The 21,646-nt window shown below is 40.8% G+C and overlaps 2 protein-coding genes across 2 annotated transcripts in view; both read left to right on the top strand.

Annotated features, from left to right (window-relative positions):
• LOC134568392 (dimethylaniline monooxygenase [N-oxide-forming] 2-like) overlaps positions 1-21,646 on the top strand; it is a 489,265-nt gene that overhangs the window by 339,529 nt on the left and 128,090 nt on the right. The gene's annotated exons all lie outside the window — the stretch shown is intronic.
• ACAD9 (acyl-CoA dehydrogenase family member 9) overlaps positions 1-21,646 on the top strand; it is an 88,966-nt gene that overhangs the window by 9,728 nt on the left and 57,592 nt on the right. Inside the window, exons 2-5 of the mRNA XM_063426965.1 lie at positions 18-111; positions 6,107-6,208; positions 14,329-14,435; positions 18,837-18,937. Of these exons, the coding sequence (XP_063283035.1) occupies positions 18-111; positions 6,107-6,208; positions 14,329-14,435; positions 18,837-18,937 (404 nt within the window). The remainder of the gene's footprint in view (positions 1-17; positions 112-6,106; positions 6,209-14,328; positions 14,436-18,836; positions 18,938-21,646) is intronic.

Here is a 21,646-nt window from a genome sequence, read left to right as displayed (position 1 = left end):
AACATTTTGTTTTTCAGAACCAAGTATTTCCTTATCCAGAGATTAGCAAGGATGAGTTAGAAGAAATAAACCAGTTTGTGGCTCCCGTGGAGAAGTTCTTCAATGAAGAAGGTTTGAGAATGTTTTTTTTCTAATAAATGGGTTTAAAAAATATCGGGGAGGAGTGGAGCACCTAAGGTGGGAGGTGAGGGGGGAGAGACGAGAGGAGCTACTGTCTTTAAATAGTAAAAACCTAAAACATACTAACACCTAAGACTAATAAAACTATGCCTGTAAGGTTCAGCTGAGGACTGCTCTATTTTTAAAGCATAGCTGTCACTTTTTTCACAACACCATCCTTCCCCCCCCCCCCCCCCCCCCCTTCCCAGTTGGCTCATGGTTGCTTTATAAATATAGTAATTACATTGTTAAACACACATTCCAGTCAAGCCATAAGACTTGTTTTCCCACAGAAATCTCAAAGTTGCTATGATTTTATTGTTCGGCATGGATACCATTTCTGGGCAGTGTCATCTTAGAGATGGCCGCACCTAGAAAGAAGACCCAGACTCAATTAATAATAGTAACTCGTGCTCCCAGTTTCCCAAAATGGTTGGCATTTTACTTAATAATGTAATTTATCACTAATAACCAAGTATTCCATTGATCTCTCGTATAGAAATAGTTAATAGAATCCATTTATGGCAAAATAATCCAGTTATAGACACTGTTTTCTAGATGTTAGTGCTGAATTTAAGTTGGATATTGGAGACAATTGGTTACTTCATTCTCACATAGCTCCATCCTGAACATCTTGTTACGTGGGACCTGTTTTTAATTCTTCAGAATATGCTTATCCATATCTAAAGCAATCGTTCATTCCCTTACTATATTACTATTTGTTTTCACTGGAAGACTATTCCAGGTACAAAATACTGTAATCGGATGTAGCTTTCTTCATAGGTTGTAAACTTAATTTAGTGCATTTTATTATTTGCATTTAATGGGCATGGTACAGTTAAACCATTAAAATCATATCTAAATGTTTATATAGTGGGGTTACACACCGGTAGTGGTAACTTATCATACTGACAGCCACAGGGTGGTGCTTCTGCACCCAAAACTAAGTCAGGCTCGATTGTTTGATGTGAGAATATCATCTGATGCTTAGAGAAGCATTACATTCAGTGCTTCTCTATACAAAATATTTACTTGGCTGAGCGCATGTTCATGCAATGATGGACAGGTAACCTCCTCTGAAAAATATTGAACCGATAATATCTCCCACCACAAAAAAGCCCTTGGATACCTCCACCACACTGACCATATCAGTTCTTGCTTTTCCTGTGAGTGGGACGGTCAGGTTTTTTACTCAAGACTCTGTGGAAGTGCTGTTGTTGGGTGTAAGCATTGATTGCTCACCTGGGTTGCCTTCAGCACAGTAGTTACCCTCGAGATGAACTTCTGCATTCAAACTGATTGGTGGAGTTACAGGATGTGCAGGCGATGTTGAATTAATTACAATGCGCTTGACAAAAGTTCACAGACAGGTGCAAATTCTCTTGATTCATTGATCATCGGCAAATGTGACCATCTCTATAAAAGCCAACATTTTAGAAGTAGCTGGTCTGGAACATTCAGGTGTGTGTTATCACAATGCCAAGGAGGAAAGACATCAGCTGCCTAGCAAATTGGTAAGAGTTATATGGTCCTTTCCAAACAATTTTTAAAGTCCATCAATGTACAGTGAGAAATATTATTCAAAAATTTAAAACATTCAAGACAGTTGCCAGTCTTCCCAGGAGTGGACGTCCCAGTAAATTCACCCCAAGGTCAGACCATGAAATGCTCAGAGAAATAAAAAACAAACAATAGTTGTATCTCAGATTCTAAATCCATTAGCATGTTAAATGTTAAAGTTCATGACAGTACAATTAGGAGCAGACTGAAGAACTTTGGTTTGTTTGGTAGGCTTGCCAGGAGAAAACCTATTCTCTCTTAAAAGAACATAGTAGCATGACTTAGGTTTGCAAAGTTCCATCTGAATAATTCACAAGACTTCTAGACCAATGTCCTTAGAACAGACGAAACCAAAGTGTAGATGTTTGGCCATAATGCACAACGCCATGTATTTGGGAGATGTTTGGCCATAATGCGTGTTTGGATTGATAAAATCCAAACACACATATCGGCACAAACACCTCATGGCAACGGTTAAGCATGGTGATGGAGGGTTGATGATTTGGGCTTGTGTGAAGAATCCCCCTCCATTTATTCGGTACTTTCCCTCCCTGCTACTTTTTTCATGGATTTATTACTGTGACGAAGTGCCCTTCGCCACTTGTGCCTGGAGAGGACTGCTTGCCCGCCTCTTGCCCTGTGCCTATGGACCCTGGGAGATTTGGCCCGTTCAATTCAGTATGATAGGAGTTATGTATTTTTGTATCCTTTTGTGTTTTACTGGTAACATGTGCTCAATGGAGTCTGCCTCTATCCCTGGATATAATTGGATTATTTTCCCCATTGTCTCCAGGATAGAGGACTCTCTAAAACCGGTTTGGGGCAGATAGCCATGCTGCCAGCCAGGCCCAAAAGATACTTTACTAACTTCTGAACCCCTGGTCTGATTCATGCCATTTTTTGAAATGTTGTTCCCCTGAATGGATTGATTGTGAATATATTTTTTTGTGAATGTGATGTATGTTTTAGAAGTTATGAATATGCTGTAAAAACTGTATTTTTCCTGCATGTGATAATTGCATCTTCTATTGTATAAGATAATTGAATCGCAGGCAGAGGGGAGGATTTTGTGTGGGCTGTAACCTCTGTTTTATTGGCTACTGTAGATAACGTGTGTGTGTCCCTCCCCTGCATGGGAGCAGGGCATAAAAGAAACTGTAAAAGAAACTGTAGCTTGAATACCTGTTGTTGTTACTTCCAGTAAAGTCTTGTTCCAGCATTAAGCCTTGGCTCATGTGTGGATTATTCGGCGATACCAGCGATTTATTACTCTGTGGATTACTTGGTGATTTTATTTTATGGGAAGAAGGGAATGCTTGACGGAGTAACGGATTGTACCGTCACAGCTTGTTTTGGGAACTTTGCAGTCATTGAGCCGCCCTTGAAATCATCTTTATACCAAACTATTCTAGAGTCAAATGTGAGGCCATCTGTCTGAAATCCTGTCATGTAACAGCACTATGATTCCAAGCACACCAGTAATCTACGATAGCATGGCTGAAAAATAAAAGATTTAAAGTGTTGCAATGGCCTAGTCAAAGTCCAGACCTCAACTCTATTGAAATGCTGTGTCGGGACCCAAAGAGAGCTGTGCATAAACAAATGCCAGCAAACCTTTAATTAACTGAAACAATATTGTAAAGAAGAGTGGGGCAGAATTCCTCCACAGCAACGTGAGAGACTGATAAAGTAATACAGAAAACGATTACTTCAAGTTATTGCTGCTAAAAGTGGTTCTACAAGCTCATGAATGAATCAGCAGGTTTACTTCTACATGTTGTGTGCGTGTGGAGGGACTGATTGTATTAGGCTTACTGTGTGTGTGTGTGTGTGATAATTGTGTGTGAGAGATGATTTTGATATGGTAATTGTGTGTGGGGGGTAAGTATGACAAGGTGACTGTGGGATGAGTTGTGATGGGAATCGCAGTGGGGGAATGAGTGTTTTAGGGTGATTCATGAGTGGTGTAACAGGGTGACTGTGTGGGGTGTGTTTGACATGGTGAATATGTGGGCAGTGAGTATGGTAACGGACCGTTTTTCTCACCAGAGGTTAAAAACCGTTTAGGCGATATTCCCCTTTCCAGATACACTGACAGCTACTGTAAGCACCAATCTCCCGAACTGAAAACACATGAACTCTGGAAATATCTGAACAGGAAAACCATACGAAAGGGTTACACTCCTGGCAGTCAGCATACAATCCAATTCCCCCAATAACGAGACGACACTTCGTTTTGAGGGTTAAGCAGAATCTGACTGTCCTGGCACATACAGTCCCTTTTATTCCCAATCCACAACCACAGTACAGCCCACAGGGTATTACAGAACAACCAATCAATCCGTACAATACACACAGACACTCCCACACAAAATCCTCCCCTCTGCCTGTGATATGATTACTGAACACAATGAATAATCTCATTATTACAGGCAGAGGAATACAGTTTTTACACAATATTTAAAACTTCTAAAATATACATGTCACAAACATAAAACATACATTTTCATAAGCAGCATACTCCAAATACAAACATATGTCAAAATCATCCAAATTGGTCCATTGGTTCGAAAGATAGATCAAAGTCCTTTGTGACCAAATGAAGCATGGCTTTTCTGCCCAAAACCAGTTCCACAGAGTCTTCTATCCTGGAGATAATTGAGAAGTAATCCAATTATCTCCAAGGACAGAGGTAAAACTCCAAAAGCCACATGGCAGACAAAGGACAATAAAAGACATAAAAATACAATAAAATACACAAGGTTACATTTATTACATAAAATACAGACATTCTACCTATCCCCTGATAGCTTAGATCTGAGCGCACATTATTACTGGATGGCGCTCAGATCACATACATACAGTTCAATCGCCATGGAGTCTTTCATACAGTCTTTCAGTATACGGCTGGGCTCCATGGCATAGCTATCTGGGGTAGCATGGCTTTAACAGTCTGCAGGAAGGCACACACCAGCATTTCTGCAGGGAAAAAGAACAGGGCCATAGTCTAAAGGCAAGAGGCGGGCAAGCAGCCCCCTCCAAGGACACGTGGCGAGGTCGGTTTCACCACAAGTATGATATGATGACTGTGTGGGGTGAGTGACAGAGTGATTGTGGGGGGCTAATATCACTGTCCCTTCGGAAGCTATTGGGATTACGAGAGAGGATATTAAAATGGTTATTTAAAAGAACTGCTATATATTATAGGATTACTCTTGACCTGTCTAATCTTCTCCCAAGACTTGAAATACTAGTAGAACACATCTACTGAATCACCCTGATCTATATATCTATTAATCAAATAATTTCCTAACCACCGATGTTAAACTCGCGAGTGTTTAATAATTTGTGGGTTGAGCTTTTGAACTTTTTTAAATACAGGCACCACATCGCTTTTCTCAAATTCTCTGGTACAATTCCTGAAAGAAAACAATCCTGAAAAATTAAAAACGGTGGCATGAATATTTCTACACTAAGCTCCCTACACAAATGTGGATGAAAACCATCTGGTCCTAGACTTTGAGTACATTACTTTTATTTAATTATTCTGAAGCATTTCATCCTGTGTTAACTAGTCACCTATTTGCTGTAAGGCTTTTGTAATAGGAAATGGCACATCTAGAGTCATAGATTCGTCTCCCTTATGTACAAAAGAAAAATAATAATTTAGAATTTCTGCCTTATTCATATCCTCCATATCCTCACGAATCTCACTTTCCAATAGACAAACACTTTTACTCTTAAAGGATCAGTATAGAGTCAGGAACACAAACATGTATTCCTCACCCTATAGTGTTAAACCCAGCGTTTAGGTGGCTTGCCTACCTAAGAAGGTTTAAAACTCACCTTTTTTCCAGTGCCGCGCCGGTCCTTAGGGAAAGCATTGGATTGGCTAAAATCGGCACGGTGCGGGCCAAATGCTGTTTTGGCCAATCAGGACCTCTTCATAGAGATGCATTAATTCAATGCATCTCCATGAGGAAAATTCAGCATTTCAATGCAAAGCGTGAGGGCGCTGAACGGCAGGGCTGCCTACTGTGCAGCAGAGAGTCAGGTGGCCACTTGGAGGTGTCCCTAGGGGCAATGTAAACACTGCCTTTTCAGTGTTTGCATAAAAATGCCTGAAGGGAGCAATTATATTCACCAGAGCAACTACATTAAGCTGTAGTTGGTCTGGTGACTATAGTGTCCCTTTAAACATACTCTCTTTGGTAAAATCCAAAAACTCATATCGGCACAAACACCTCATGGCAACTGTCAAGCATGTCTTCATACTAAAAGGTTAGACTGTACACAGTGAGGGGCTTACTTAGCTGCTTCCTGTTCTGTGTTCTAACTAATTTTTGTTCACAGTTTTGAAAGTAGGAAATGTTTTCCTTTATTTCAGTCAATTCTAAGAAGATTGATGAAACTGCTAATATTCCCCGAGAAACTTTGGAAGGATTGAAAAATCTTGGTCTCTTTGGCATTCAGATTCCTGAAGAATATGGTAAGTTTTTCACATAATCTTTTTCTCCTTTGTGTTTATTTTTCTCACTATTCTGTGTCAAATAGGCCGCATCGAACTACAATAACAGGAAGTATATATAAAATGTGCAGGATAACATTTCAGCATTGGGGAGCAGGACTAGAATATGTGCATAGAACAGCTGCAAAATGATGCATTCCTAGAATGTGCACATCAGAATAGAGTTTATAGAATGTGAAAAAAAAAATGTGCAGAATATAGAATTGTGGCAAAGGCATATGTATTTCTTTACTTGGGTAAATTGTCACAGAATTTTTATCCATTTCCATCAGTATAGTGTTGGTTGCATATGTCTTATATGCAACTGACTTCCTCTCATTTGAATGATTTCTTTATCTACTCACTTTGCTTGTACAATTTCATTGTCATAGAGGGAAAAGATTCCTCCGACTAGGGTTCTCTGCGTCATTAAATGGGGCAATTGTAAAACACTGATTTGTACAATTTCAATGTTAGAGAGGTGAAGGATTCCTCCAAATAGGCTTTTCTGCCAGAAATACATTTTTAATCTGTGAAATTGTCAAAATATGTCCATTCCACAGACACCTTACAAGGCCTGTCTGCGTCTTGGAATAGCCAGCTTTCCAAATTCTGCCAAATGGCTTAAGGTACACTGGTTATGTCTCATCTCCTTTTATAGGTAATACCATCTGTATTCTGAAGAATTATAATGGAAGGCACAATTATTCACATCTGGATTATTATAGTTTTTTGGGGGCTTATGACTCTTAGCAGAGAGAGTTTCCTGACTCCTAATAGTCGATTAGCATATCAAAAAGTTAGACACTTGTGTTTTAGTGGGGCACCAAAAAGACGTGTAGCCAGTGATTCTGGGGAAAAGTTCACATGATGTTTACTTTTTTTAAATGTTATTTTTCAGTGAATATCCTTATTATTATTAGATATTTGAAAATAATTTGCAAGCAATACAAATAGAGTACACAGTAGAACAGTGTGGTGACATTTTTCGTACATGCTCAGCATTACATTGGTTGTTGGTTGGTAAAGCAATAGTTATAAAACACATTACAAATAATCACTCCTGAGTACCCTGACTTGCGTACACACATAGAAAAACCATACAAATAAAGTGCACTGTGTCTTTAAACTCCTAATATATTGCAGAATGCCAAAACATATTCCACTCAATAATAAAGTGTATGTGTGTGTGTGTATATATATATATATATATATATATATATATATATATATAATGTGAAACATAAAGTGCATCACAAAAAACTGTGTAAAAGTGCACTGTGCAATAAAACACAATCAAGTGTATAAATATTTTGTGTAAAAAATATTGCCTCCAGTCTTTGCCAGCTACTTACATGAGAACACTTTAGACATACTATTGTCAGCAAGGAGTAATCACACCAGGAGTATCTCATGTAAGAAAATGAATAAAAAAAAAAAAAAACAGGGTCAACACAAACTCGGACCAACAGCAAGATAGACATTTAAATGACATAAACGGGATTAAAACATCAATAGACATGCACCTAGAACACATGGAGCCAGGGACAAATGGACACAAGTGCTAGGACATACGACAGAATAATCGACAAACCAAGACCGTATATGCACACACGCCTAACAACGGCTTTTACGGTTTTATATATCATCAGTAGCGAATGACAAGACAGTGTATAAACAAAGAACAAAAAGGAAACAGTAATACCTCCATATATGTGTTGTAAGATACATTAGTTGTAAAACTTATTTAAGCTAAAATTCACCCTAGATGTGTAACATATCTTAGATCTCGACTTTGAACTATTATTTAGAGTCACCAGAAGAAACGTCTAGTAGAGGGTAGTCGAACGTGTGTCAATCCTTTCCCATGGAGCTATTTAACATCTGCCACCTAGCCCAAGTACTGGCAAAGATATTGCAAGTGCCTGCTATTCTATGGGATATTTCTTCATAAATCTTAGTTTTGCTTAATCTCTCTATTACCAATCAATTAAGAGATTGATGGAGGGTTATTATTTTTCCATTGCTCTGCTCTGCTAGATTTTGCAGTAATTCATACTTGAAGATTGATAGATCTGTACATTTTTGTCTCAAATGAGGCAGTACGTGCAAAATAACAAGTCAAAAGGTGCTCAAATATGTCTAAAAAGTGAATTTATAGACTGAGACCATAAATATATATATATATATTTTTTTTTTTTATTTATTTATAAAATATTTTACCAGGAAGGATACATTGAGATTTCTCTCATTTTTAAGTATGTCCTGGGTCCACAAAACATTACATTGATACAGTAGGGTACAATAAAATATAAAAACAATATTAATACCCAATATATACAAAATTTTACATAGAATAGGTAGGACATATATAATCAACCCTGACACGTGCATTCTGTTTTGAGACTTTAGGCTTAGGGAAGATTTTAAAGTGTGCGGGAGGTCGTTCCATATTTGTGGTACTCTGTAGGAAAAGGAGTATCGAGCTGCTTTCTTTTTGTATTAAGGTAGACTAAATAAAGTGCTGGTACTGGATCGGAGGTTATAGTAGGTTGGAACAGCTGGGGAGAGCATTCTGCTCAGGTAGGGTGGGAGCTTCCCATAAAAGCTCTTAAACACAAGGCTGGAAAGATGAAGGGTGCGTCTGGATTCCAGCGACAGCCAGTTTAGTTCCTTTAGCATGTCACAATGGTAGATCCTGTAATTACATTGTAGCACAAATCGGCATAAAGAGTTATACAATGCATTAAGGTGGGTTTGCTGTGCAGGTGCATATACTACATCTCCATAATCAATGATTGACATCAGCATTTCCTGTACAGTCTTTACCTTTACTGTAGGGCTTAGGCAGGATTTGTTTTTGTACAGGGCACCTAGTGTTGGATAAAGTTTAGATGCACGTTTTTCTCTGTGGGGGCCAAAAGATACCCAAGTATTTGAGAGTGGACTGTAGTCAGTTTGATTTTGTTTTGATGCATAGATGGGAATTTTTTTTTAATTTGTGTAATTTAGGTACTGTTCCAAAGATCATTGTGACAGTTTTGTCAGTGTTTAGGAAGAGTTTGTTTTTTGCGATCCACTTTTCTACCTCTGTGAACTGGTCTTGGAGCACAGTCTCAAGTTGTGGTAAATCGGATTTGCTTGCTAGATTACTGTGTTGCCTGCATACATGTGTACATTTGAGGATATGCAGACATTAGGCAGATCATTTATTATTATTTTATTATTTATATAGCGTCATCACATTCCGTAGTGCTGTACAATGGTTGGGCTAACAGACATGTAATTGTAACCAGACAATTGGACGCACAGGAACAGACAGGTGGAGGGCCCTGCTCAATGAGCTTACATTCTAGAGGGAGTGGGGTATAGTGACACAAAGGGTAAAAGTAGGGGTACGAAGTAGGTTGTTAGAAAAGTATTCACTGAGGGCTTAGTAGGTGATTTTTGACAGTTGCAGGAGAGGAGGGATGGGGATATAAACCTGCTAACCGTTTAATTGATATGCTTTCTTGAAGTGAGTTTTCGATGATTTTTTGACTGAGTGGAGACTGGGTGAAAGTCTTACGGAGAAGGAAAGGGAGTTCCACAGAAGAGGTGCAGCCCTGGAGAAATCTTGGAGGCGAGCATTAGAGGTGGGCGTACGGGGAGGGGGGGGCGTGGCCAGCGACCGCATGGAGTTGTCGCACGGGAAGAGAGATCCGCGACCACCGAGCACGCAGCACCATAAAACGAGCCGCAAAAGCGAAAATAAACGTACTCACCGAGAGCTACACCCTCTCTGACACCCATGGCACCGTCCAAGCAACTTAAAATAACGGATCCGATCCGTACCAGCAAAAAAGAACGCCCGCGGCAAAAACAAGATGGCGCACATTCGCCGGACACAGAAATCATTACAGACGAGGACATTACTCAATTGTCCCAAGGAGAAGCCCCAGTCACCAATCACAGCCTGCATGTTATGCTACAAGCATTAAAGGAAACCCTGAGAACAGATTTTAGACAGATCAACAAGGAAATCCGAGAAGAAATACAAGAAATAGGTGAACGCACAAACCGTTTAGAAAACAAAATGGAGGAACTCTGCTCTGCGCATAATGATGTAGTAGACCAAATACAAAAAATAGAAGAAGAACAAACAAACCTGAAACTAAAAATAGCTGATATGGAAGACAGGGCACGGAGAAACAATCTCAGATTTAGAGGTATACCGGACTCGATATCCACGAAGCACTACCACAATATCTGCGGACTATGTGCACCGCCCTAGCACCGCAACTTGAGGCCGCAGCCTGGACCCTGGATAGGGTACATAGGCTTCCCAGACCGGCCAGATTTGCAGCGGACACACCTAAAGACGTGATAGCACGCTTCCACTATTACACATCAAAAGAGGTTATTCTAACCTCCACAAGGAAGATGGAACAATTACTGGACCCGTACCAGGGAATTAGTATTTACGCTGACCTATCAGCGACAACCATGGCAAAAAGGAGAGAATTTATTAACGTCACCAAGACTCTACGAAACCACCAGGTACCATACCGATGGGGTTACCCAACCAAACTGCTGATATGGCACAGAGGCAGAACAGAAGCAATACTGGAACCAGAAGTCGGAATGGCGAAACTTAAAGAATGGGGCCTTCACCACAACATGGGCCACAACTCTCCACAGAAAACACAGCCGAAAAAGATGAGGACCAAATGGACTATGAAAGGCTCTCCTGCGAAACCAAACGTGCATACCGAGGACTGAACACATAAGCCCACCACGGCTCGCCGGAGTCACTACACTCACTTAAGTATCATCCAAGAATGTCTATTTCATGTTACATTTAATTTTACCACGCAGAAATGTAGTATGAAATGACACTGACACTAGGGGCAATTGACAAATAACGGCATAAATGGTTTAAATACTATATAGACAGCATACCATGCACATAGCCGCACGAGAACCCGAAACTAGCTTTACACAAACCTATTGTAAATGACACTGCATTAAGGGTAAATGACAAATAAGTGTGTAAATGGTTTAAATGCTATACAATCTATATATGCAGCACGTAACAGAATGAGAACACGAAGCTAGCGTTGCATAGATCTAATGTAAATGTTATATAATAAGCATATGTTAAATTGTTAATAATTGTTAAATGCTTTAAGTAATGTATTAAGTCACGTGCAACCTCATGCGCACACAAGAGCTAACAATAATTTAGATAACTAACACACGATACCGGCAATGAGTACAAACTGTGCATGTTTGTTTCAATGTTTTAATGATCCCAATGATGTATCACGAAACACAAACCACATGGGACCTCACAGCTAATCTTAAACGCCTGATGCTATCAGTTAGCACTCACACTCTACATAGAAACAATGTAAACAGTACTCTAAGTACATAACAATGAAGCCCACTGCCAGGTCCAAAGTGCTATTGTATGATGATTCGGCGAGCTGGGTACGGGCTGACACACAGCAACATACCTCTATAGGAGGTAAATAGGCTCCTATAGCATAGGAAGGCTCAATAGATCGATTTTCTAACAAAAGCATCGGTGGAAGCTCTCACCCCACCCCCCACTGCCCGAATTATGAGAGAGGAAGACTCCCCTCAGTGGCAGATGTTACCCCTGCACTGGATGCAGGAATGTTTAAGTTTCCCCTCCCTATGTTTCACCCCTACGTTATGTCCCCTGTTAATACGCTCAATGATACGTTCACTTGCTAAATACGACAATGTATCCAAACTATATAACTTCTGTGTCCCTCGAGTCCGCAGAGAACTGTCCCTTCCCAGTCACCCGCATCGTAAAGGTATCAATCTACTAGAGAAGCAGGTACCCCTGATGGAGCACACGCACCCTACCGGGAGGAAGCATAAAATCTTGATCTTGCTAGAGAAAATGTGGTGGCAGAACGCACACGAACAAATCTCAAAACGCACTTATCATGACGGGAACAACATTTAAAATATATTCCCTGAATGTAAAGGGATTAAATAGTCCAACCAAGCGGCCTCCAGGAAACCCATTTTTGTGCTCGGAAACCCCCCCCGAATACGCTCACATCACTATCCCCAGACATTCCACGCGCACTCACCTCACAAATCCAGGGGAGTAGCCATCTTCTTTCACAGAGACTGGTTGTTCCAAGAGACTAAGAAATATGTAGACCCAGCAGGAAGACTCCTAATCTTAGTTGGAAGCCTCAACAGCATGCAGATTACAATTGCATCACTATATGCACCAAACGATGCCCAAATTCCTTTCATTCGCAAAGCCATGAAACAAATAGATACTATAAAACAGGGCCATGCAATAATATGCAGGGATTTGAATTGCACATTAGACCCAGAGAACACAACAAACCACCTACCTCACACGCTATTTCTAACTGCACTGAATTTAGCAAAATCCTATTCACCACCAATCTCTATGACACTTGGAGATCCACATATCCAAAAGAGAAAGATTATACCTACCTATCGCAAGTGCATAGAACTTACACTAGGATTGATCTGTGCCTGGTGGATAAAGCCACCCTAACTAACATTGATGAGGTACAGATAGGGCAACGAACATGGTCAGACCATGCACCATTAACTATTACCTTCCGAGCCCTCTACCAGGCAAGGGGGAGAGGCAAATGGAGACTCAATGAGAGCCTACTTGACAACACACAGGTGCTTGATACAATTCTAAAAGAGGAGGCCGAATATTTTACGAACAACATGACAGACTCCATTCCTATCCAAACACTATGGACTGCACATAAAGCAGTCATGCGCGTAATATTCATTAGAGAAGGATCAAAACAAAAGAAGCACACAAATGAAACTTATAGAAAACTACAGCAAGACCTACAATCCTTAGAAACTTTAAATAAAACCAACCCAACCAAAACAATTACGACACAAATTAACGAGATTCAGAAAAAAATACAAGCACTGGACATTGTAACCACCGAAAGATGGCTTAGAACCCTGAAGATTAGGCACTACACACATGGCAATAAAGCAGGCAAGGCACTAGCCAATAGACTCAAAACTAAACAATTACAATCCAAAATCCCGTACATAGACTCACCAACAAAGGGCAAACTATATAATCCAGTAGATATTGTCAATGAGCTATTATTATACTACAATAAGCTGTACAATCTGAACAAGGATCCCGACCTACCACAACCAAATACTACAGATATCGAGGCCTTTTTAAAAGATCTACCCCTACCCCGACTAACGCCACAAGCAAGCGACCGTTTAGATGACCCATTCACAGAAGAAGAAATTTGCATAGCTATAATGTCCTTACCCAAACATAAAGCCCCTGGCCCAGACGGGCTATCCAATTACTATTATCAGAAAGCAGAAAGGTTAATTACTCCCCATCTCACCGCCCTGTTCAACGCAATAAAACAATCATGGGACCTCCCAATGGAGATACTGGAGGCCCACGTAGTTACATTGCCCAAACCGGGTAAACCGCCCACACAATGCGAAAATCTCAGACCCATCTCTCTACTTAACGCAGATATAAAACTCTATGCTAAGCTCTGGGCAACAAGACTGAAGGCACATCTGATGGAACTGGTTTCAGAAGAACAGGCGGGGTTTGTCCTGGGGAGACAAGCAGGGGATAACACCAGACCTTTCATAAATCTGATCAATTGGGCCAAAACCAGCCGTCAAACAGGCACAGTTCTAGCGTTCGACCGCCTAGGATGGGAATATATGGGAACTACATTGCTTAGAATGGGCCTCACACGACAAACCTTAAGGGGACTAATGGCCCTATACAAGTCCCCATCAGCGAGAGTATTCAACTCAGGCTTTCTCTCAGACAAATTCCTGCTTCCAGTGTGGTGACCAGGGGGTGCAGGGCAAGTAGGTAAGATTTATTTCATAAAGATACATTTTTTGTTTGTTTTTCTTTTTGAGGAGGAGGGGGTAGAGTTGCAGAGCTGCTTTAACCTGTCAAAATGTATGACACATCTCAAACTGATTGTTGTCCAAATTCTAAGTAAACAAATACTTATTTTTAAATACTTAAATTAATATTTTCACTAAACATTTTGTTTTCCCAATAGGAGGCCTTGGATTATCGAACACAATGTATGCTCGCTTGGGAGAGATAACTTCCCTAGATGGAGCCATTGCCGTCACCCTGGCTGCCCATCAAGCCATTGGACTTAAGGTATAAACTACAACCAACAACTATCTGTAGGTTGCATCTAATTCTTTTATTTCATGTACTCCTTGTATGCCTTTTACCACCGTGCTGCAGCCCAGGTTGCAGGTAACATATATTAATTGCAGAGTGTTTATTTACTGGAGAAAATATCTACTCTACTTTGGGCCATTTGGGTCTTATGGTTTTTGGAAGTATTTCTCCAGGAGACCACTTCTGGTCCGCAGTTATGAGAGAAACACTTTCCTGATGGTTACTTCAGTAATAATCTGAGTGCAAAGATGGCGGGGATTGCAGTCTTCATTGCCTCACAGGTCCAATATTCTCCACACTGATCTGGTTTCGTCTACAAAGACAAAAACACCAATAGCACCTATATTTAGCAGTTGCTAAAGCAGTACGGTATTGTCATGTATACAATGGGGCATTCATTCTCAGGCAGGAAGTGCCAATGCATACGAGACAGGATTAATTCTTTGAATAACATGAAATGGACCAAGGAACCTGGGAGCAAACTTCGTGCTAGGAACCTTTAGCTTAACGTTGTGCGACAATAGCCACACCCTCTAACCCACTTGGTAAACTGGGTAGGCACCTCGCCTTTTATCAGCATGAAATTTGAAACGAGCGGCCGCAGTTTCGAGAGCGGACTGAACTTTGGTCCAAGTCTCACGAATAGCAGCGAGGTGATCATACAGAGCAGGGATAGTGGTGTCAGAGAAAACAGCCGTCATTACAGTGGGATGACGACCGTTATTAACAAAGGGCTATGACCGGCTATGACCGGCAAACTCGGCCCAAGGAAGTAGTTTGGACCAATTATCTTGAGTGCTATTAATAAAACAAGGCAAATACAATTCCAACGACTGGTTAGCCCTTTCAGCCGTGCCATTGGTTTGAGGATGGTAAGCAGAAGAAAATGACAATTCAATGCCCAATTGTTTATTGAAAGCCCTCCAAAACCGGGACACAAACTGAGAGCCTCTGTCAGAAACAATATTATGAGGAATGCCATGAAGCCTGACAATTTCTCGTATAAAGATAAGAACCAGGTCTTGTGAGGAGGGTAATTTCTTTAGTGGAACAAAATGAGCCATCTGGTAATTGACCCCAGAACGTGTGTGCGTCCATTACGTGACATCACATGCACGTCAACGTCTTCATTGGTGTGGGCGGACGTGGGGCAACATATTGGTGTGGATCCGCAACGGCCGGCGTCCACCAAGATGTCGCAGGAGTCAGATATATTGCCGCATGACCGCTAAATGGCACTTTCGCATTTATAAGGAAGGCAACCACTGCAAATACCGCAAGGTGAGGCTGAACATGTTACATCCTCCTCTTTCGCTCTCCCTTCAAGTTGATGGTACCCACATCAGCTTGAGAGCAAGCTGTCTTGGTGGTATATTTGATTCTGGCGTCACCTATGAGTCTCATGTCCAGTCTGTCCAGTCCTGTCGATTCCACCTTGAAAACATTGCCCGCGCCCGCCCTTTCTTACACAGAAAGCTACTAAGGAGTTTGTTCATGCTCTAGTAATCTCTTGCATTGACTTTTGTAATTCTCTCCTGATTGGTCTTCCCAGAAGCCATACTGCCTGCTACAGACTGTAATGAATACTGTCGCTAGACTGATTTTCCTTTCCAGTCGCTCCTCTCACACATCACCCCTCTGTCAGTCATTCCTGTATCCTATAGGAGTCAATTCAAAGTACTTATCCATACCCATGATGCACTGAACAACTCTAGCCCCCATTATATCTCTTCAATGATTCATAAGTATGTGCCTTCTCAGTGTCTCAGCTCTGTCCATGACCTTTTTCTTGTCTGCTGCTCGTACCCATACCCGTTAAAGGAACACTATAGTCACTAGAACCACTACAGCTTAATGTAGGGCTTCTGGTATCTGTAGTATGTCCCTGCAGGCTCAGCAATTAAAATGCTGTTTTTTCAAAGAAAAGGCAGTGTTTACATTGCTGCCTTGTAATATCTAGTCCACTGCTGCACAATGTGCAGCACTGGCCTTTAGCATCTCCACGCTCTGGATGGATCCAAGGAGCATTGGATTGGTTGAGATTACCAAGATGGATAATCTTAGCCACTGAGGCAGAGCCAGTCCGGGGGCGAGACCAGCGCATCTCCAGAGGGGGCTAGGGATGTAATCCTGCATCTCAACACTACACCCTGTTCCAAATTATTATGCAAATTATATTTTTCTCATTTACCTAAATAATTGATGTAAATAACAATCAGCATAATTCTCATGTTATCAACTATTCAGAGTACAATTCAAATTTTATTGAACAAACCTCCTAATTATAACAGTATTTTTTTAAACATAAAAAACTTACAATGCACTGTTCCAAATTATTACGCACAGTAAGTTTCAAAACACTTTATAGGCTGTAAAGAACTGAAAATTGTCATTTGTTGTGTTTGCAGCATATTTACTGAAATCAAATGCTATTTCAATCAAACGAATAACAACATTTTAACTTTTTAAACATTTTAACAGGTCATGTTACATTTTAACACAGGACCCCTTGTTTAGTAGCAGCTTCACAAGTCTTGCATCCATTGAACTTGTGAGATTTTGGACAGTTTCTGCTTGAATTTGTTTGCAAGATGTCAGAATAGCCTCCCAGAGCTGCTGTTTGGATGTAAACTGCCTCCCACCCTCATAGTTCTTTTGCTTGAGGATGCTCCAAAGGTTCTCAATAGGATTGAGGTCAGGGGAGGATGGCAACCACACCATGACTTTCTCTCCTTTTATCCCCATAGCAGCCATTGATGCAGAGGTATTCTTTGCTGCATGAGATGGTGCAAGATGATTTTATTACGGAAAGCATAGTTCTTCCTTCTGTACCAGGGAAGAAAGTGGTCAGTCAGAAACTCCACATACTTTGCAGAGGTCATCTTTACGCCTTCGGGGACCCTACAGGGGCTGACCAGCTCTCTTCCCATGATTCCGGCCCAAAACATGACTCCGCCTTGCTGACGTCGCAGCCTTGTTGGAACAGGGTGGCTGTCCATCAACCATCCACTACTCCATCCATCTGGACCATCCAGGGTTGCACGGCACTCATCAGTGAACAGGACTGTTTGAAAACTAGTCTTCATGTATTTTTCTGCCCAATGCAGCCGTTTCTGCTTGTGAGCATTGGTTAGTGGAGGCCGAATAGAAGGTTTATGCACAGTTGCAAGACTCTGGAGGACTCTACACCTTGATGTCCGTGGGACTCCAGAGGCACTTAGCAGCTTCAAATATCTGTTTGCTGCTATGCAATGGTATTTTAGCAGCTGCTCTCTTAATCCGATGCATGGATCTGGCAGAAATCTTCCTCAATGTGCCTTTATCTGCACGAACCCGTCTGTGCTCTGATTCAGCCATAAATCTCTTAATAGTCCGATGATCACGCTTACGTTTTCGTGAAATATCTAATGTTTTCATACCTCGTCCAAGGCATTGAACTATTTCACTCTTTTCGGCAGCAGAGAGATCCTTTTTCTTCCCCATATTGCATGAAAATTGTGCTCTGCTTAATAATGTGGAACACCCTCCTTTAGTAGTTTTTCCTTAAATTGGGCTCACCTGGCAATCTAATTATCACAGGTGTCCGAGATTGTTTTCAGTAATCAAAAGAGCCCTGAAACACAATGCCATCCATGAGTTAAACTGAAAAACAAAATATTTAATATTTGTGACACTTAAATATAATTTGCATAATAATTTGGAACAGGGTGTATACTTTAGCGTATCATCAAGTATGGCCAGTTTGCTTTAACAGCGGTTCTCCCTCATCAATATTAATATTATGTGATTTATAGCATATTCTAACTAATAATAAATTTTTCCTCTTTTGTCCCGAGCAGTTATCTACCCATAAGGCTTCCACATTTTCTCAATTTTCCTTGTCACGTGCCAATTTTATAATATATGGCATTAATACATGGTTAACATAAAAACATAACCTTCCACCTTTCATATCTTTTTCTATCCTTCCTGTGTTTTATCCCACCATGTTTCCTTTATGCCTATTATGCCATACTGTTTAGTATATTCTATTGCATGCAGTTCCCCTATTTTGTTATTTAGGCTCCTTGCATTGGCAAACATACTTGTAATATTGTTATGTGCCACTTGAACCTTATGTATTTTTTATTTTTTTTAATTCTCTTCTGTTCTGATCTTATTCCCCCCCATCCCCACCCCCACCCCTATCCCCACCCCCACCCCTATCCCCACCCCCATCCCCACCCCTTGTCATTTTGGAGACCAAGTACAGCATTTTGTTTTTATTCTTTGCTAGAGACATTGTGGGTTTTATTGGGAAAGTGAAAAACTATATAAATGCTCAATAATATAGTTCTATATTTGTGATTGAATAAATGTTTGGTTTCTGTTTAGGGACTCCTACTTGCTGGAACTGAAGAACAAAAAGCCAAATACCTCCCCAAACTGGCATCTGGTGAGCACATTGCAGCATTCTGCCTCACTGAGCCTGGAAGGTAATGATACATTAACTCATTTGTTTTTTGTTTATGTTGTTGTGATAAGAAAAAAGAGCACTTACTCTATTATAGCTTGAGGAAAGGGACTGAACAATATACATTTCCAGGTATAGATAGTGCAGTTCAAAACATAAAATTAGAAATAAAAAAACAGATCTAGTGTAACTCTGTGACATGAATAGTAAATGAAATAAGAGAATCAGGCAACTCACAAGAGGGGAGCAGTGAAAGTCGGCTCTAACTCTGACAACTCAGATGTCCTATATTCAGGACCATGATGTGGCATGCAGGATGGCAACTGGATTCACGTAAGTCCTTTATTTGTAACATAAAATGCAATAAAAACATACTCTTTCCCTTGTGGAACGCTGTTGGTATTTGTCCTCAGCCCTATGACTTGCGGTCCTCGGATAGCTGATACACTTTGTAATTCTTCCGGGAGCTTGAGCTTCGCATGGCATGTACTGATGTTGTGCGTCTGGTGCGTTGGATTTGCCGTACATCTAAATTTAAATCCACCTTCATGGGCGTGATAGCTAAATACTGATTGGTCCTGGTGCAAAACGTAGATAGTACACAATATATTTGTGATAAAACTGTATATTTTACACTACGTTTAAAGGCCCACTATAGTGCCAGGAAAACAAACTCGTTCTCCTGGCACTATAGTGCCCTGAGGGTGCCCCCACCCTCAGAGTCCCACTCCCGCCGGGCTGAAGGGTGAGGAAGGGGGTTAAACACTCACCTTTCTCCAGCGCCGGGGACTCTCCTCCTCCTTCGGTCATCATCGGCTGAATGCGCATGCGCAGCAAGAGCCGCGTGCGCATTCAGCCAGTCCATAGGAAAGCATTATTAATGCTACTGGCACCCAGACAAGCCAGAAATACCCACATAAAGACAGGGGCTCATTGCTTGAAACTTGGTCGGTCGTGGCCTTAGGGGAGCGGCTGTCTCTCCTGTGCTCGCCATCCTTATAGGCCTCACCTTCGTGTTGGTTGAATGGGGGTTTGGTAAGTCGCTTATTCGGTATCCGTGTGTTCCCCCCGTTGTCACCACACTCTGGGTAGTTGTTCTGCCCGATTGATTGCCGTTTTGGCTAGAAAAGTCTGCTTTTTTGCCCTGGTTCTCAGAAGCTCTTGTGGTCAGCATCTGCTCTGTTCCACGGTCAGGCCCCCTTATTTTCCTTTTTTTACGTTCATGTTTATGTTTACTCTATTTCTATTTTTATTTATTTATTTTTTTCCCATCTCTAGGTCATCTCTCTATCCTCTCCTACATTGAGACCTTCCCTTTAAGGATGTTCTCGTATTTATTTGCCAACAGCTTAAACCATCCCTACCTGCATAGATATATGCATAACCTTGTTCTAACTTTCTTTAGCTAATATATCAGCAATCTATATATTCTTCTTACTGTACTATTTTTTCAATTATGAGATTCATTGGTTGATATCTACTGTATGTATATATGTGTACATAGCCCACACCTTTGGCACCTCTTTTTCCTCGTTTTACAACATGTCACCACACTCTATCTATTTCTTTCTATATTTATCCTTCATAACTTCCACTCCCATCACCATCATCTTTCACCATATACTGTCCTACGGGCCATTCCACTTTTTTCCTCTTTTATACTATCACTCTCTGTCTATTCTCCTCTCTTTGATCTTTCTCTTTTCTTGGCTCATGCTCATTTCTTCTCTATTCCACCCTCCTCACTTACACACTTTTGTCCACGATTACATTTCATTTACCATTCACATTCCTCTCATCCACTCATCTGCTATCCATTGGTCTGGTCTTCTTTACTACATTTAGTCTCATCACACATTTTTCTGCTCTTTTATTATCATTATTATTATTGCCATTTATATAGCGCCAACAGATTCCGTAGCGCTTTACAATATTATGAGAGGGGAATTTAACTATAAATAGGACAATTACAAATAACTTACGGGAACAATAGGTTGAAGAGGACCCTGCTCAATCGAGCTTACATTCTATAGGATATTATATATCATCAGTACATCATACTACATACCCTCCTTGTTGGTTTTATTTTTCATCTAATGCATGTTTCACATTCACTGATATTCATCTAACACTGCGTTACAATGGCAACTAGACGCACTCGCGACCTCTCGGTCGCAGTTTGATTAAGTCATCACGTTTACGCCGGTCCCACACGCGCACAACACAGCGTTGGAACACGGATCTTGGGTGTCACACCTGCACTGGGTAAGTGATTACTCTGTAATAATTTAGGCCTTATATAAACAATTCACTCACTTGTATGCACATCTTGACAAAGACCTCTTGGGTCGAAACGTTGATCACTTTAACCACATATAAAACTCGTTGAAAAAAATCCTCTGGAGTGCTGTCTTCATCTACTTGTATATCTATTTACGCTGTGCAGCACCGGGGTCAATTCACCTATACATTTAAAGGTAGAGTGCTGTGTTTTCTTGTTCCAATCTGTGCCATTCATTTTTTTATTCTTGACTATGATACTATGGCTGGCCTAGGCCTCTATGCTTCATGGTAGTATTGCCACCCACAGGCTTCAGAGCTTTGTGGCAGCCCCAGTGCGTTGTGCGTTGCATGTACAATTTTCTATTATCGCATGTTGGGAACAGAATAAGCCATAGAAATTTAGACTTTGTATTTGAAGTAGAATGGTTGTGTAGTATCTACAGCACAC

This window comes from Pelobates fuscus, chromosome 7, assembly GCF_036172605.1.
Source record: "Pelobates fuscus isolate aPelFus1 chromosome 7, aPelFus1.pri, whole genome shotgun sequence".
Classification (NCBI taxonomy): domain Eukaryota; kingdom Metazoa; phylum Chordata; class Amphibia; order Anura; family Pelobatidae; genus Pelobates; species Pelobates fuscus.
This window is presented reverse-complemented; position numbering and strand designations above follow the sequence as displayed.